The 17,694-nt window shown below is 46.5% G+C and overlaps 1 protein-coding gene across 1 annotated transcript; it reads right to left on the bottom strand.

The window, feature by feature from the left end:
- Positions 1-8,658: 8,658 nt before the first annotated feature.
- LOC104621405 (histone H4-like) lies at positions 8,659-14,858 on the bottom strand (the record flags this gene model as incomplete). The annotated part of the gene is made up of 2 exons (XM_010287881.1): positions 14,844-14,858; positions 8,659-8,785 (listed from the first exon to the last, which is right to left on the bottom strand). Coding segments are annotated over exons 1-2 (142 nt in total), but the record flags the coding sequence as incomplete, so codon positions are not given.
- Between the last annotated feature and the right edge of the window lie 2,836 nt (positions 14,859-17,694).

Consider the following 17,694-nt stretch of genomic DNA (forward strand, 5'->3'; position numbering starts at 1 on the left):
TGCCCTGTCCCAAGGCATGAGGACCCTGCAGAAGGATGGTGCACACAGGATGATGGGCACGTCTGGCTCCTGCCAGCTCTCGATGATGGGGAAATCTCGCCTCTGATCCAGGTTAAAGGATTGGGGCATCCCCTGCGTCAGGCAACCTGACTGCTATGATAAGGATTACTTGGTCGGGGAAAATGGCTTAGGTAGAAAGTATAAGCTGAGGTCTGTGGTAGCTGGTGGTGAAGGTGAACTGAAGGAAACGCGTTTGTGCATGCACAGAAACCCTGTTTTAGACACCCCTTTCCTTTCAGCCTCTCACCTGTTTCTCTCTGCCGCTACCAGGGGAGTGCCCTAGGGGGGACTGCCCCCTTTTTGCATGCTGGGTCAGTGCAGTGTCATCGTAAAGGGCGGCTCATAGTGTTATCTATAGCTGGGTGATGCTGATGGGTTGATAATGCAGCTTAGTATCTGCAGTAGAAATTATGTGGTTGCTGTGGAAGGCGGTGGCTGGGAGGAGGTGTCTGGGACAGTGGGCCAGAGTGGTCTGGGAATGTATAAGTGATGAATAACTGGTACTTTGAAATCAGAGGTCAGAGATTAGGGCTTGCTTTTGTTGAGGTTGGTCAATGCATTGATGTAGTGTGGAGCTGTGGAGCAGGACTTGTTTTGCTGAACTGGTGAAGCATCCTTCAGTAAAGATACCAGGCTGGGCCAAGCTCCTGGAAAGCTTTCCTTGCTGATGCAAGGCACTCACACTGCAGCCTTGATTGCCTTCTGTTTGTTTTTCAGCACAGAAATACAGCACTGATCCCTCTGCTGCAATCCTTCTGTTGGCTTCTTGCTTGGAGAGTGGCTTTTGGGAAACCTGAGCACCTGGCTAATAAACCAATGGAATGCATTTGCTGCTCCTTGGTCTTGGTCCCTCAGTGCTGGTGCTAACAGAGTAGCAAGAGTCATTAGAGAAATATGCAAGATATTTCAGTTATTTCTCTTTGGATGGTGCTGGTGGCAAGTAAAAGAGATAAACAGAAACTGTATGGAGCTGTGCTTAGCTTATTGCATCATTGGTTTTATTGAAAGGTTCAAGATCCATCTCTGAACGTTGCTGCTGCCTGGGATAAACGCAGCAGCAGGGTGCACGCGAGCTGCTCCCGAGCTGCGCTCTTCCCAGAGGGAAAAGGGTAGGGAAAAGTGCTGTGTATTCTTCTTGCTGTGTACTCCTTCTGAACGGTGGCTGCGGGGGGCCGGTTGCAGTGCCTTGGGAGAATCACGATGGGGCAAGTCCTGTCATGCTTCTTTCTTGGGTTTTCACTAGACAACTCTGCACTTGGCTCCTGTTAACCCCCAGGAGCTGCTTCTCTGATGGTGGCAACCAGAGGAAGCCCTGCTGACATCTCCTGTTGCAGCCTTCTGGGTGTTGAGGCTGGGAGGGGACAATCAGGGCTGCCTGGATATGAGACCACAGTGCCTGGCGCTCGCTCCTGCTTCCCATCCTCAGTTTTCTGCTAGGATGGCTCACCCTGGCTTTGCTGGCTGGAAAGATCATCTTCACTGGTGGCCTGGGCTGATGGCCACTTTCTTCCCCTCTTGTGGTACAGTCACTGTTGGCTGTGCTGCCTGGGGAATATGAAGTGCTCCTGGATGCTGACTTGAGTCATGGGTGGCAGCTGTGTTGTTTTCTACATACCCTGATGATGGTCTCTGTCTGAAGTCTGGCTTGGCTTACCCTCGCTCGGCTGAAATGATCTCTTGGGCGTGAAGGATTTGAGGAACCATGCCTGCTCTTGCCTTTTTTTGTTTGGGGTGGAGATGCTTGCTGTGGCTCTCCACAATGCTCTCCCCAAAGCACTGTGCTGTGAAAGATATGGATGACATGTTGTCACTGTGTTACCTGGCTGATGACTCAAGAAAAAGAGAGAAAATGTTTAATCATCACAATATTTCAGCAACTTCACCTACAGCATTACCGGTGTGACTAACATCTGGTGCATGCCTGGTTGGCTTCAGGATGGGGCTGTAAGGGGTGAGGATGTGTTTTCTGTTTGCATTTTGCGTCGTAGGAGGCCAAACAATCAGCTTTTGGACACAGTGCAAAAGGCGCTGAAGATTGTAACTGTCTTCATCTCTGGAGGGGAAAGCTGGGGATGAGCTAGTTCCAGTCTTGGTCTGTGTCCAGGAAATCCTGTGCAGGAGAACGTCCCTTTCAGGAAGCTGGTGGGCCTGTCCCGGGAAGGTGGTGTGGAATGCTGTCCTTTCACCCTGGAGCACCATAGAGTCCCAAAGCTGTTGGGCACTTGGATGAGATGGAGCAAGGCTTCCAGCACCTGGTTCATCATTGCACGGGAAGCATTCGTAGCATTCATTGCCAGAGAGGTGCAGTTTGGTGTCTCACCTCTGTGGGAGCTTCTCAGGCATTGGTGGCCGTGTGTTTGCAGTGGGAGTTGCCGAGAAATGATGAAGGTGGGAGATGGTTGTGGAAGAAAATGGGATGTGTTGGAAAGGGTCTCTTCTTGCTGCAGGGGGAACCTCCCACCTCCCTGACCTTTCTCGGGCTGGATTTCCAAAACGTCAGCCCTGGATTTTGATGGGTGGGTGCCTTGGACAGGTATGGTTGAAGGGTTCTAGGCTGCATCACGGAACACCACCATCTTCATGGCCATGTTCAGGAGTGTCACCAAGGGCTTCGAGTGGTGCCCCTGCAGTAGTCTTCCTCACCCAAAGTGGATGATAAAAACCTGCTTTTCCCTTTGCAGTGCTTGGATAAATTGCTTGTAGGTTTATTGCATGAGTCTTGAGGTGGTGGTAGACTCAGCGGTGTTCTGCTCAACTGCAGGTTAGTTTAGTGGACATGGTGGCGTTGGGTTAATGGTTGGACTTGATGATCTTGAATGTGCTTTCCAACCTTAATGATTCTGTGATTCTGTGATCCTTTTGGTTATTAGCTTGCAGTCCTTGAGAGATGAGAAGAGCAAGCAATTTGGTCAGGGACTGATGAAAGCTTAAGTGTGTGTTTCATGCTCCTGTGTGCAAATATACTTCGAGTCCTGCGTGTATGTGCTGGAATGGTTGGAAGGGGTCTGGTGGATGAAGCATTGTTCAATTCTTACTACAAGCCTGCTTTGCCCCAGTGTTGGTTTTTGGGCTGGCGGGCAGCAGGTTTCCGATCTGCCCCGGCTCGTGGGAAGAGGCACTTGCCCTGCCTCCATCTGTCGCTTCGCCTTGCGTTTGCTGCCCGTAGCAGGCATCTCTGCCCGCTCTGAGAGCACGGGCTGGGAGGTGGGCACTGAGAAACCCCCCTGCCACGCAGGGATCAGGCCCATGGGGGATCCCAGCTGCTAAGTGCTTTGCTAAATGCTTTTATAGGACTCGCTTTGTGGCATGTCCAAGAAAACCTCCTGCGTGGTAAACTTGCCGCAAGGCTCTATTTTGGGGCGGTCTCTGACGTAATCTGTCAAGAAACGGTCTGCTCTTTGACTTACTGCTGAAAGTCTGGTTGTGGATGGATGACCAGTTGCTTACCTAGCATTACCAAAGCAACGAGTTGTTGCTTTCCATGACTCATGAAAATGCACTGTAGGCTCTCTTAAGAATGGCTGAGATCATTTTTTGGCTGGGTTTCGACATCTGGTTTCCTTAGCAAATAGCAGTGGGGGTGGAGGGAGGGGGATTTCCAAACTCGTTTCTTTGTGTGTACGATCTGGATTTTTGAGCTCGCTTCATAAAATACTTGCTTCATTTGAAAAAGGAGGGGAAAGAAGACCTGTAACTTCCACATCTGTTTAGTTTTTATAGCATGTCTTATTTAGTTGTGTTTTCCTGTAGAAAGAGGAAAGTTACTAATAACATTAAAGCTGCTTTCTCTGTTTTTCTTCTTAAATAAACAAGCATAGAAACATTATGGGTGGTATTCTTCTTTTAAAGTAAATCCTTCTGGGGAAGGAGAAGAAGGTGCAGAGAAAACTCAGCAAACAAAGACATAATTGCATCAATATTCTTTTTTGTTGATAATGTTTGCTCAAATAGAGGACTGATTCCATAGCAATGCAGCAAAACAGAGTATTAACAAGAGGTGTTTTAGTGTTTGGTCAATGTGTGTTTTTTTTAATAAAAAAAAACAAAAATTGTTTGTGGATCCTTGATTCACTTTCTGGTTTTGTCTGCTCAGTCTAAAAGCAGCAGCACTCACATCCTTGAGAACCAAGCGCTGCAAGATGAGCATTAACCGGAGGAGAATCAGAGTGGCGATAGCTGTGATAACTTTGGGTAGCAGGAGGTCCCCAGATGTTTTGCAACCTCTGCAACGAGATTGGCAGCAGCCTCTGCAGTATCTTTCCCACGTATAGCTACCCTTCGCAGGCACCTGAGAGCGGGCAGAGAGAAGAGAGGGGAAATCCTCGGTAGGCAGAAGGTTTGAATAGGGAGGTATGCGGGGCGGTGGGTTCAATGTACCTGCTTTGCAGGGGGTGGGAAGAGCGAGGGTTAGGCTTGTTAAACACTGGATGCAGCAATGTTAGCCGAGCTCAGGAGTTTCGTAGAGGTGGACCGACCTCTCGTGCTGTGTGTGTTCTCTGCAGTGCTCGGCTGTGGTTAGGTTCCCAGCTGGGGCAGGCAGAAGCGTGTCCCGGCACGCTGCGGGAATGGGTTAGAGCTGCCCGAGGGCTGCGGCGGGGCAGCAGCTCTGCCCTGGGAACAGCAGGAACGCAGAAGCGTAACGGCCTGGCCGTTGGCCAGGGGTGAGCGGGAACAATGTGACTGAACAGGTTTGTGCTCACTTCCTTGTAATCTCAAAGCTGAACTAATACAGAAACCCAGAAACGTTTGCCAGCGAGAACAGCGAGGCTTCCTTTTTCTGTGTGTCCTGCAAGGCGGGAACAACTGACTTGCTATCGTGTCTGGCTGCACGGCCGACGAAAAGCAAATCCTTGCTGGAGGAATGGCACAGCTGAGCTCAGGTCGGGGTGGTGGATGCTACCCGTTGGGGTTGGCTCTGGGGTTGCTGCCAGTACCCTGTACCAGAAGCTGCTGTGGCTACCACCATTTCTCAGGTCCTTCCTGTTCTCCTCCTTCTCCTCTGAATTTCTCTGCATCTTAGTTAGCTTTGGGCAGAGTGGGTGAAGACTACTGGTTTAATCACAAGCACAATATTTACGCCCTCTTTCCATGGATATAATGTACTCAATCCATAGCATAGCACACCCCAGATCCAAGTCTTCTAGATTTTAATAGTTTTCTTTGATGCAAAAAAAGGAAATAAATGTGACCCGCAGTCTTCTCTTCGTGGTGCTTGTGGATATTTGAATGCGGGGCCAAAGTTTATTACTCTTAAGTGGTGGCAGCTGCAGCCCACGTGCCTGTATTGTGGTGGTGGCTAGCACAGTGGGCTGAAGCACAGCCCCAGGGCTCCGTAAGAGCCAGCAAAGGCTTTTTCAGAAGGTCAAGTCCTTATTTACAGACTAGTTATTACCATAAGGTCTTTCTGCTGGGCAAGACCCACCAGTGGCTGCAAGTCCAGTAGTTCTGGTGAGCAGAGCACACCAGCAGATGAGCTGGCGTAGCTGACTTCCAGGGCTTTACGCTGCTTGGTGCTGGATAAAATAAGTGGAAGCAAAATTTGGAAAATTGTTCTGCTCTATTATTATTTTTTGTTTTGTTAAACTGCTGTGCCTTCGTATTGTCCACCAGTGCGTAACACTCCTTGGACTAGGGGGGCCAGCATCAGCCTACCTCAAAGGGGCTACCTAGTTTCTAGGCAGGTGTTGCTATGAAAGCTGTATTTTCTCATCTGTAATTTCACAGAGGGGGATGTTGGAACCCATCTCCAAATTAGGTCATTCCCTGCTCAGTCTAAGGTTTCCAGTGTATAGCATTGGAGGAAAAGAATCCTAGATCACATTCTTTCCTAAAAAAAAAAAAAAAAAAAACTCCAGAACAATTTTTTTCTAAAAAAAAAAAAAAAAAAAAAAAAAAGTTTAAAATAATGATTTAAAAAAAGTTTTTTTTTTTTCTATTTCTTTTTGTTTCAGCATTTCAAACTTCATGACTTACACTTCTGTCTTCAACTTTTGACATCTATAAGTACTTTTTTTAATAAAAAAGGAAGTGTGGATTCTGATGTAATCATGTGACCCCAGGAACTGGGTACTTATGAAAAACACTGAATCCTATGAGAATTGGCAATGCTTAGAGTCATCCCATGGTCCAGCAGCTGAACTAGAAAATGAAGCAAAACCTTCTACTCCTGAATCCCTTTCCAGCGTTGCTTCCCTATCCCTTGCTGTCCATCTTGTTGCAAAAGATGCAGATTTTAGGTTTTTTTTATGGTATGGGGTTTTTTTAGTAATTTATATGGTAAAAGGTGTTTTTCCTTACATGGTGAAATTTGCAGATCTGTGATCCTGAGGCTCTCGGTTGCTCTTCAGATTATGTGTGAGGATGGTCTCTTGTAGAAACCTTGCATATTGGTGTATGCTTTGCTTGATCACGCTTTGGAGATGCTGGAGTAATGCATTTGTTAGACCTTTCTCTGTGTGACTGCACTTCTTTTGCATTTTAAAACTAAGAGATGGCTTTGCTGCTGCTATGGCATGAATCAATGCCAATGCAAATTGCAATGTCAGCTTTCAGTACTTAAGGGAGGTTGTAAGAAAGATGGGAACAGACTTTTTAGTAGGGCCTGTTGTGACAGGACAAGGTTTTAAACTAAAAGAGGGTAGATTTAGACTGGATATAAGGAAATTTTTTCTATGCTGAAGGTGGTGAAACCCTGGCACAGGTTGCCCAGAGAGGTGGCAGATGCCCCATCCCTGAAAATATTCAAGGTCAGGTTGGATGGGGCTCTGAGCAACCTGCTCTAGTTGAAGATGTCCCTGCTCACTGCACGAGGGTTGGAATAGATGGCCTTTAAAGGTCCCTTCCAACCCAAACTATTCTAATCTAATCTAAGATGCATTGGATTCTCTTCTTCCCAAACCCTTTGTTTCCTTGCATTTCCCTTTCTGGGGTGGTTGGGAGGTTTTATTGATCTGTTTTCTGATGGGAAGCTTGACCTAGCTGGCTGATGGAGGGGATGCTTGCTGTCTGTTCTCTTGCTAACCCGCTGTCTGCAAAAGTAAATTGAGTGCCTCTTCATGTTGGACAGGATCAGGCTTGAGCGCTCAGAGAGGCACAAGTACTCCAATAATACAGAAACAAGGTTCCTGTGCTGCTTGTGGCTGCTGGGACAGGAATTGGGCGACTCGCTAGGCTGCCTCGGAGCTTACTGAAGCCAAAAGCCAGGCTAGTGCAAGTCCTCCTTTGCTTAACTCTCCTTGGTAAGTCCTGTTAGCGTGAATGAAATAACAACCGGAAAACGAAATGTCTTCAGAGGGCAACGTTCTCCCAATATAAGCAGGAAGCAAAGCCAGCATGTTTCTTTACAACGTGGGAGATATTTATCCTGTGACTAAGCATAAAAGTTAAGACATGGAAAAGGTCCTATTAGATCATCTCATCCACCTCCCTGCTGGCGTGCAGTTTTTCTCCCTGGTGTATATTTATTAATAGGCTGTTGGGCAGACAGAAGTAGTTTACTCAAGGTACTATGGAAGAGTAGCAGCCAGCCTGTGCAGGTGAGGGACTCTGCACACGCATGACTCAACTTGCACGTGCACAAGTTGCTTGCAACAATAGGATTTTGTAGTAAAAGGGCCATAAGCTCTAGACTCGACATTCTTTGCATGCTTGGAGCCTTCCCGTTGACTTGCTGGGACTTGGTTTGTGCAGGCGTTAGCTCATCTTCTTTTAACGTTCTAGGAATAAGCTAATTTTACTTTATATTTATGATGGAGTAGGTGGTTTGAAAACTAACAATAATGGGGGGAAAAAAAATCAGAAGCCTTTTGGTAAGGAGAGGTCAGCCAGCTAGACATCTGCAGAGCTGGCCTGCGCTCTGTTGGCCATGTTCTATGACAGTGATGTGTGACGACTCCCGGAGATGTCAGAAAGGTGCAGGTGGAAATGCTATTGCTATGACAAACAGATCAGTGCTGGACTTTCAGGCCTGAGCTTGGGGACCATCAATACTGCTTTGTTTATTACTCCTCAGTAACCATAGCACGGCCTTATGCGCGTGTATTTTTTTTTTTTAATTTCACACTCCCCAATTTCGTTTGCAGCTCAGAGCATTTAGCATCTCCCAGATTGAAATCGCTGAGTGTTGAGTAGAAAGGGACAGATTCTGTCCTTAGCTAATTCAGGGAAGAACTAGAGCATGTGCTGAACACAGGTAGGGGATGGGAGCAGAAATTTCATATCTAGGCATGTGCTGCCTTCTCGTATTGAGAATCTGCTGGGTTTTGCATTTAGGATCACTCTGCTGGCTTCAAAGGTGTCTCCTGGTCAACACTAGTGTGAGATCAATATATAGGATTAGAGAGCAGGACTGTTCTGTGGTGCAGGTGAGCAACCAAGCCTGCTCAGCCACCAGTGAGGTGTTTTTGCTGGTGGTGGCACTGTGTTGAGCCCCTAGGGGTGTGCTGTGGCCTGATGATCTGTTTCCTGACACTACGGTGCATTTTGTGCAGTTTTCTGGAGGTGTTATGGAACATCTCTTGGCTACACGATTGCTCTGTTGAATCAGGAGAAGCTATCCCCTAGATCTGTGGAGGGTAGGGGCTGGGTGTTCCGCGGTACAGACTGTGTCCCTGGCACTGATGGTCTTTCTCTTGGCATGTTCTGTGGAAGTGACAGTATTGCAGATGACGTTTTCCAGGAAAACTTCCAACACTTGTAAACGAGCTTGGAGATGGGCTTTGCCTCCCTTCCCTCAACCAGACATCTAGGGAGGAGGGAGTTGGAGTAGGACACAGTGCATGCATGCAGCATATCTGCCTTATTATTATTTAATTTAGAGAAACTTGGTCTAAAGATGTAAAAAGCAATTGCAAACACGGTCTGGACACCACCTCTCCTCATCAATTAGCGGCATTAAACGCTCAGCAGGGAGGATTAATTAGAAAACTGAAATCTTTCCATCGTGACAGCCTTCTGGTTTCCGTTGAAATGCAGCTGAAGAACTGGAAAGGCTTCTGTATTTTGTTTTGATATACAGGCATATGTTCCTTTCCATCCTGAAAATTAATTCTGTCTGTCTGTAAACGGGGCCGTGGGAATCAATAATGAGTTGAACTGTATTTCTCCAGAGCTTTCTTCTAAAAGTAGTTGACTGTTTCCCCACTGTGCCTAATAAGTGACCTGATTTTGCAGCAGCTGAGCAACTGCTGCTCTGATGGTCTTCCACTTCGGAGGTGCTGTGCAGCTGCCTTGACAGTTCAGGGTTGGTCCACAGTCTCTTGGGTGCAATGGGCTTCTCTATTCCGAAGTTCTTCAGGTCAGACTTCCTCCGAGAGGCCGAAAAGGCCCACAGCCTTCTGCTGCCTGCGACTTTCCGTTGCACCGCTCCAGGCTGGATGCTGTAGGAAAGGAAATTACTCACTGCTCTGCATCCCTTGTAGACTGCTCTTGGCCTTGGCTGCTCTCTCTACACTCTGCAATGCCCTAAGCTGGATTTAGAGGCAAGATCTGACTTTTCCTCAGTTTCCTCATCTTTTCTTCTGCCCACCAGGCTTGGGGAACGAAGGACAGCCAGCACAGTAGCCATGACCTGCTGCCTTGCACTGAGGGAGCAGGTCACCATTACATGACGACTGTGGGCAGCACAGTTTGGGTAACTCGAGGTTGTTTCTACTTCTCCAGAAGAAGCTGCCTGGTGTGTGCTGGAGGAAGTGACAGCCTGTGCATGGGCTCTGCAGAGCCACAGCTATGTGAAAATTGGATGGGGAAGGGGCAGCAGGAGAGGCAGGGCAGACCCAGGAGGCCCTGGGCACTTTGAGCTTTGGGCAATAGATCCGTTCTACAGAGCTGTTAGGTTGTGTGAGCATATGGCGTGTACTGCCCAGTCTGGTTCCTGCATTGTTGGTGGCTCATTTTTTATTGTGTTTAGTCACACACAAAGGCAAGCGTCCTTGAGTTCATGTGATACTGCAAGTCAAGAGGGCAAGGCGAACAAAACCTCTGTGAAACCTTATGTTTCTGTTTCATAACCCTATCAGCCCCCACCAATGGCACGCACAGGCCAGCAGCTTGTGGAGACAGCAGTGTCCTGGGGCTGTGCGGAAACATGGTCCTTCTGCCCCAAAACACAAGATGCCCTTTAGTCTTTGCTTACCACCAAGTGCTCGCTGATTTTTGGCTTCCTCCCCCGGTCTAATCTCACTGCAGAAGTGGTGTGAGCAAGAAAAGGACCTTGAAAATTCTGCAGTGCCTCTGGGGGGCTGATCCTAAGGTCCTGGTCTCCCCATGTGCTGTGGAGCTCATGCTTCTTGCCCACGAGGAAGGAGCAAAATAACCAGGTAGCTGCTGAGAGAGCAGAAAGTGGTCAATTAGTCCTCAGCCCTTTGCTTCACAGTCGATTGGAAAGTCGTGTTGTGATCAATCAAATCTAGACGGGCTGCGGGCATGAAGCTGTGGCTCATTAGAGAGGAAGCTGTGTGGTGGGATGGCTGCGGGAGGGACTATTGATTACAGCCGGTTGAGGGTAAATGGTGGTATACAAAGGCTGGTAGGACAACTTGTAGGAGATACAGACGTTATCCTCTAGGCTGTCAGCGGGATGTTGCAAGTGAGAGAAAGTGGGTCTGCTAGAAGGTGGGATGAGCGTGAGAGATGGCACAGTGGCTTAAAAGCCCTGACGCTGCCATGAGGTCTTGCTGCCCACCTAGGAGATGCTGCCCAGCTCTCTCTTGCCCGGTCCAAAGCTTGGTCACTTAGTGTTAACCTCCCTGTTAGAGCATGTTGGACCAGTCATAAAGTTTGTAATGCTTTTGATGCTCTTAGAGGTCAAAGCTACAGAGGCAGGGTTGGTTGCTGCCCGCCGTTATCCTCGGGGAGAACCGGGTGTCCCAGTCCCCAGTACAGATGCGAGCTCTCAGGCCAGGTTCTTCATTGCACAGTGTTGGCTTTGCAGCTCTTTGGAGTAATTTGGAGCTCTTTGTTGATGGAGACTCTTCATTTGTGATGCCAGATAGCAGCTTGGTGCTGCGCAGGCACCTTTCTCCCAGCTGCTTTTGCCAGGAAAGATTTTGCTCTGAGACATATACTTTTCTGAGGGCATGTTTCATCTGAAGGTTTTAGTATCTATTCTTCCTTTTTGGTTTCTGCTCCTTCTTCTTTTTTCCAGGGACATAGACGAAAGAGGCCTGAAGCCTCACTTTTCCAGATATGCTTTCTTGTTTTAATCCCCCACAAAGTTTGCAGTCATTTGAGGAGAAACACAAAATGAAAGGCCATGAAAACCTGCAGGAGAAATAAATTACAATGCTCTTCTGCATTGGCTTTTATCTTACGCATAGAGATACACCTTCCCCTTTGCTGTTTTCACATAGCGGGTTATGTTCATTGAAATCACTGGGTTTCTGTTGGTGTAATTTGCATCAGGGTTTCTCTCTGCTTTACAAGTGCACAAACAACAGTCCAGGACAGGATTTTGCCCTGTAAAAGGGGAAATGATGCAGGACAGTGCTGTCCTCTAGCTGCAGACCTTCATCCTCATCAAGCAGGGCTGTGCGTTTAAATAGTCGTGGCTGGGCTGACTTCTGTGGAGGTGAACATGCTGGGTTGCAGGAGATGAGGATCCTTTAAACTTCGTCACTTCAGTGCCTGATTTAAAAATTTCCATGTTGGCATAATGTATGGTGGGACTGAGGGGGGCTTTGGGGTGTAATCAGGGTGTCTGCAAATTGGTTTGACTCTACCAGTTGCTGGAGGAGGCAGTTTCTCTCTAGCAAGTGGGAGTTCAGTTGAGATGCAGTTCTGCGCTGTCAAACCTTGATGGAAGTAAAAAAACTAAACAGGTGAGGACCACGTGTGTTCTCCAGAAATTTGCTCTGACTTGTCTGTTACATATATAAAACAATACATTCTGACCTGAAAGGGCAGTGTTTTCTCTTTTTTGCTGACGGAAGAGTCCTTTCTAATCCTTTTGATTTGCTGCTTTGTTTTATGGGTTTCCAGAAGTTCGAGTTCTGTATGCAAAATCAAAGCTATTTTATTTGCCAGTATAAATTACTGATTATTCCACTGAATTTGGTAAAAGGATTACTACTGTAAAGCCAGAAAAGAAACTAACTGAAAAAAATAACTCATTGGAGCATGCTGTCTGCACCTTTTCATTTACAAAGTAATTTGTGGGAAAAGGAAGGGTCAAGAGGAGAGAGGCTTTAAGACCTCAATGGCTGTTTTAAAGGGCTGCCATGGAAATTAGCAGGAGTCATGCAGGTTTTAAAGCTCTTATTCTGCATACACACTGTGCTGGAATCAACAGGATGGCTCAGGAAATCTTTCTTTAGAAGCAGCTGTTGAATATAGCTGCATTGGCTGGGTTGCTGACTAAAGGTATCCTCCATCGTGCACAACTGCTTTTAAAGAAGCACAGACTATCTCTTCACCCAGCAAAATACCATAGTGCAAAAGATTCTTAATGAGTTTTGGGGTGCTGTGCCCAAAACTGGGGGAAAAAACCCTCAACTGATGCATGTTCATATAGAATTGCTTGTTGGCTTTCATGCGATGTAGTTCCCAGAGCACTGGCTTGCTCCTTATGTGAGCTGTGGTGATGAGCGTATGTCACTTCTTGCTCAGCAGCCTGATCAGTGCATGCTCAGGAAAGGTTTTTTTCCTCCTCGTCTTGGCTCATGCAGTTTGTCCCTTGAGCTTAATTGAGAGATAGGCCTGCAAACCTGGCTTGGTTACACGCACGTCTGCAAAATGTCCATCCTGGTTGCATGCTCATGAACATAGGTGCATAGTCTTAAGTGGCTACTTTTTGATTAATCCTGCATAACACATCCTAACCTGAGCAGAAAAATTCCATGAGGGCAGGGTCTTATGCATCTGAAGTGTCACCAAAATTTAGCTATTCTTTTGTGTAGTCCTTAAATATGGATCCCATTTCCAGGGCAGCAGTATGTGCACCAGGTCAAATGTCCGATAGCATCTAGAACAAAACTATAAGGATGAGCTTGAGATGATATGAGGAAACCTGTAATATTTCAGCTGCTCTTTCTTTGCATTTGAATCCATCTTTGCCAAGCCCGCAGACTGTTTGACTGAGCTATCAGCATGCACACGTTTGTATTCTCACTGTTAAAACAATCTCACTTGCTTTGCTGTTGTTTTTAATGCTACCCCAGGCCTGGCCTCTGAAACATTTTGAAAATAACATTTACAATAATATTTTTAACAGTTCCGTAGTATACAAAACTCCAGCACCCTGGCAGGACTCCCGGAAACTTGCTGAAAGTTAATGTGGTCAACTCTTAAAAAGGAGAGATTTTTTCCGCTTGACTCTTGCTTGTTAAACTCTCTGAGCCCAACATGTTGTTCCCTGCTGCTTGAAAAAACAAGGAAAGTCCCAATTTTAGCAATGCTCATTTGAGTAGCTTTCCAGCTGAGCCACATTTCAGGGGCAACTGTGGCTTATTATTATTTTTTTTTTGATGGTGGTGTGTCCCTACACTTTCAAACCAAAGTGTTAAGTGGTGCTCAGGCAGGAATAAGTAGGTGCTGCTTTCCCTGGAAGCCTGGGGATGATAAACCGCAGAGGGAGATGCCACTTGCCTGTACTGCAGTACTGGCAAGACATCCCAACTTGGAGGCCTTGTTTTACAATGGATGCTGAGCCTCTGTGGGGTAAGAGGAGCCCTTTTTGGGGTAGGTGATATTGTAAATCCCATTTGAAGTCAATGGTAGGCCACTGATGGCTCCAACTCTCAATGCTGGACTGCATTCTTCCTGCTTTCCTAACCCCTATCCTACATCCTTCCTCCCAGTAAGTGTCTTCCAGTCATTTTTGTGTCTTCCCTCAAATCCAGGGAAAAATGTCTCTTCTCCATCCTTTCGTCCCCTGCTTTGCTTTCCACAACTTAAGATGCACAGAGGCTGGAGTCATGTTGAACTGGGCAGTCTTGCGGTTGTCTCCCTTGAAGTCAGTCTTGCTTAATGCCTCTCCAGCCAGGAATATGGGATGAAAAGAGAAGAACTGGGATTAATTTTTAAAGTGGATTAATAACCTTGCATATAGTTGTCAGGTAGATACTCATACTCTAAGTAGCTGTAATGATGTTGAGCCACTTTGGCTGCAGAATTGAGTTCAGCTCAGTCAAATCAAAGCTGCTTTTATTCTAGATGAGAGCATCTGTACTGGACTTTCCTGCAGATTAAGTAGCTTCCAGTAGGTTCCTGAGGAGACAGGAGCAGCCGAAGTCTCTTGCATGTACGACACAAATCTGGAGCCCCAACATCCCTGGGAGCTGACACTTCGCTGTGCTCTTATTTCATTGCTTGGTGGGAGGCGTTTCTGCACGGTGATGTTACCGAGGCAGTAGTTGGTAGATTGGCAGCAGAGATTTAGAGTAGATTTACAGTGGAGGCTGATTCTGCTGGCTGTGGGAGCGGTGGAGTGAGAAGTGGGAGCCCTGTTTCAGCTGCCCGCTGGTTTGTGTTGTAAACTGCCAACACTTGAAGGCTCTGATCAGGAAGCTTAGTGAGAGGAGAAGGGGGATGCTGCTTTGAAGTGCATCAGAGTAGAAAAAGGATTTTTCTTTTTTTTTTTCTCCTCTTATTTTTTCCCTTTTTTCTCCCCTGTTTTTTAAGGGAGATGATAAAAGGGCAGAATTTGTACAAGAAACAGGAATTTGTCCTTCTGTAACAGGAAGCTTCTGGTATGTATTTTTGGGAAGCCACGGAAATCGCCAGTGTTTGCAGTCCAATTTGAAGGCTGGCTGTCCTCAGGATTGAAGAGATCTGTTAAAATAGATTACCTTTTCTTCTGTCATGTATCCGTGGAGCTTTCCTGCACTGACTGTGGAGGCTGGTTTGCTTATGAGAGCAGGGCAGTGGGGTCTCGGGGTCTTGGTATGGCAGAGGTGATGGAGAAGAGCACAGGACTCTGCCAATGGAAAGGTCACCTGTTTTTCCAGGGTTTGTTTGCATGGTTCCTGTAGGTGCATGCTTTTGTAACTAGATATGGATTGCAAAGGTCTGGCAGGTCTCCAAAAAGCCATTAGAAAAGTCTGTTACACTGATGGATGAGTTAACTTGGGCTAGCCCAGGAATTTAGGGTTAATGTAGGCTATCTGCAGGTGGCCCTTGGTGCAATCTCTACATGCAGCTTAATTGCTAGAAGTGTTGCATCAATTTTGAAAGCAAAAGCAGTGAAGATTTGGGCTGTTTCCTGCTCTTGTTATAATCAGATGGAATTTTTACACTACTTTTTAGTGGTATTCTGCTCCCTCTTGATCCACTTCTGCATAGACTGACCGGTTCCTCCTCAAGATAAGATTTTAAACCTTTCCAAGCCTGTTAGTTACTTCCTTGCCTCTTCCTTTGTCTTGAAAATGGACAGAGCAGAGTCCCCGGTGGCCATGGGCTCTTAGGCTAAATGGTGCTGTCCTGAGAGGAAGCTGCTGCAGCAAAAGGAACAACGCACTTCGGGGCACATGTATGTCTCCGCCTCTGCTGCTTTCTTATCGCTTTCCCTTCCTGCTCGTCTCTCTCAAAATAGGCTGGATAAATATCCTCCTGCTTGCCACCACCAAGGCGCCGGACTTGCAGAAAATAATTTTAATCCACGCTGGCGATCATTCCTGTTGAGATTTTTTTTTTTTTTAATAGTGTTTAAAATTATTTGACTGAGCTGGGAGATTTTCAGAGTGTCTTTTTCTACTGCTTCTGCCCAATCCGTGATGCGTAACACTGCAGAATTCATGTCTCTGTCCCGGTACACACAGCTGTCACTGACTTTGGGGCAGTGTCACCTGCAGGGACTGCAGGACGGGAATATCTTACCCTTTCCGTGCAAGTCTGATGAAGTACTTGAGATGTCTCTCCATTTACTTGTGCTATAACACAGGTTTACAATCAAACAATCTGTGTGCTTATCAGTCAGCTAAAGTGGACTGGTCTTTGATCATTTCTATCACATTGCTGCTTAAAAGGTGCCCATCTTGAGGTGGGTTATGCCTTCGTTCAGTCTAAAATGAGGTTTTCCACTGGTGAGCAGGACTGACTCCAGCAGGCTCAGGTTTATGCTCTAAGTTTCTCAGTGAGGAAGAAAACCCACAAAACTTTTCTGGGCACAGAGCTTTGGTTAAATGCAGCATGCCAGGTAACTGAACCCTGTTCTGCATTGGTTTTGGGCAAATTAGCAGATATCCATGAGTAGCACTTGGCAACAGACAGAGGCTCTGGAAGGGCTGTAGGGACATGCCCGCCATGAGGGATGTATGGGGCATACGTTACTGCCGAGAACTGCCCAGACTCAGTTTTTTTTCCCATGTGGTCAGAGGAAGGCTGGTCCAGCCTTGAGGAACCTTGGCTGGAATTTGGAAGGTCTAAATTTAGGTTTCTGCTTTGATACAGGCTGCCCTGGGACTGACTTTCCATGTTCTGCTGTCAATCTGTTCCCCGAGTATTATCCCATAGGGCTGCCACAAGATGTGATGCGTTAAAGATGGTATTGCTCTAAGGTTACATTAAATAATGTAAAAATCCATTAAAGGTGTAATGTATTAAAGATGGTCTGCCCTTAATAAAAAGAGACCTGTGGCACAAGTGGTTACTCCAAGGTTTTGAAACCATAAAGGTTTGTAGAGGGTTACCTTTGGGGTGTATAGAGGGCATGCTCCTGGTCTCAATTCCTAACTAAATGGTTCTCCTCTTTCCTCCAGCCCAGGTGATGCTGGGGAAATGCTTTGTGAAGAGTGGTCCTGTTCAGTCTCTGTCCCCATTGACATGTCAAAATTAATCTGTAAACTCTGTCTATGTTTGTTATTACAGGGTGGATGCTTGAGAGTGGAGGATAAGGTACAAGTGTCTGGGACCGGTGGAATGGAGGCCTGATGTAGATGGAAAGATGGGTAAGAACTGGATTCTCCTGAAGCATTAATTTTCTTCAGCCTACTAGTTCTAATTGGGACTACCATGCATGACAGCACAGCGTGAGACATTGCCAAGATGGTCTGGCTGAATATTACATTGGTTTCTAATTTTTTTTGCCTTCCACTAACTGCCAAAATTGGACAAATTCTATTCTTACAATCAGTGTGATCTGATGGGTCATGTTCTAGGTGGAGCCTCTTCTCAAGTCTGTCTTGTATTTATGGAGAGAGCATCTTCATTACCTGTATCTCTTCTTCCAAGGAAGCTTCTGTTTCAAACAGAGCCTGAGTATATTGCTTTTCTAATTGCTGACCTGGATTATTTGCTCTTCCGCTGGAATAGTTGTGTATCAGATGCTCTGTGGTGCTGAGGGAGACTTTTTTCTTAAAGTGGAAGTTATTTATAGCTCTGGGGGTACATAATGATCTTGATCTTATCTCTGCTACTAAAGAAAACTTATGTCAGAAATTGGGACTACTTGGAAGTGCTGGACTCTTTCAGTTTTAGCAAGTGGTGGTGTTGTCTCACATGAGCAGGTGATAAGGGTGAGACCCCCAGCTCCCTTCAGCTTCTCATGCCATTGGCCATCAAACTTATCACATTACTCTTCCAAAATTATACCTTACTTGTAGGAAAATGCCCATGCTCTGCTACTGTGCTTGTAACTTGTCACACAGGTGGACACAGCTGGAGGGATTGGCTGGTGTCTTCCTCTCCCTGCAAAAGGGCTTC

The sequence above is a fragment of the Phaethon lepturus genome, unplaced genomic scaffold (assembly GCF_000687285.1).
Source record: "Phaethon lepturus isolate BGI_N335 unplaced genomic scaffold, ASM68728v1 scaffold37945, whole genome shotgun sequence".
Lineage (NCBI taxonomy): Eukaryota > Metazoa > Chordata > Aves > Phaethontiformes > Phaethontidae > Phaethon > Phaethon lepturus.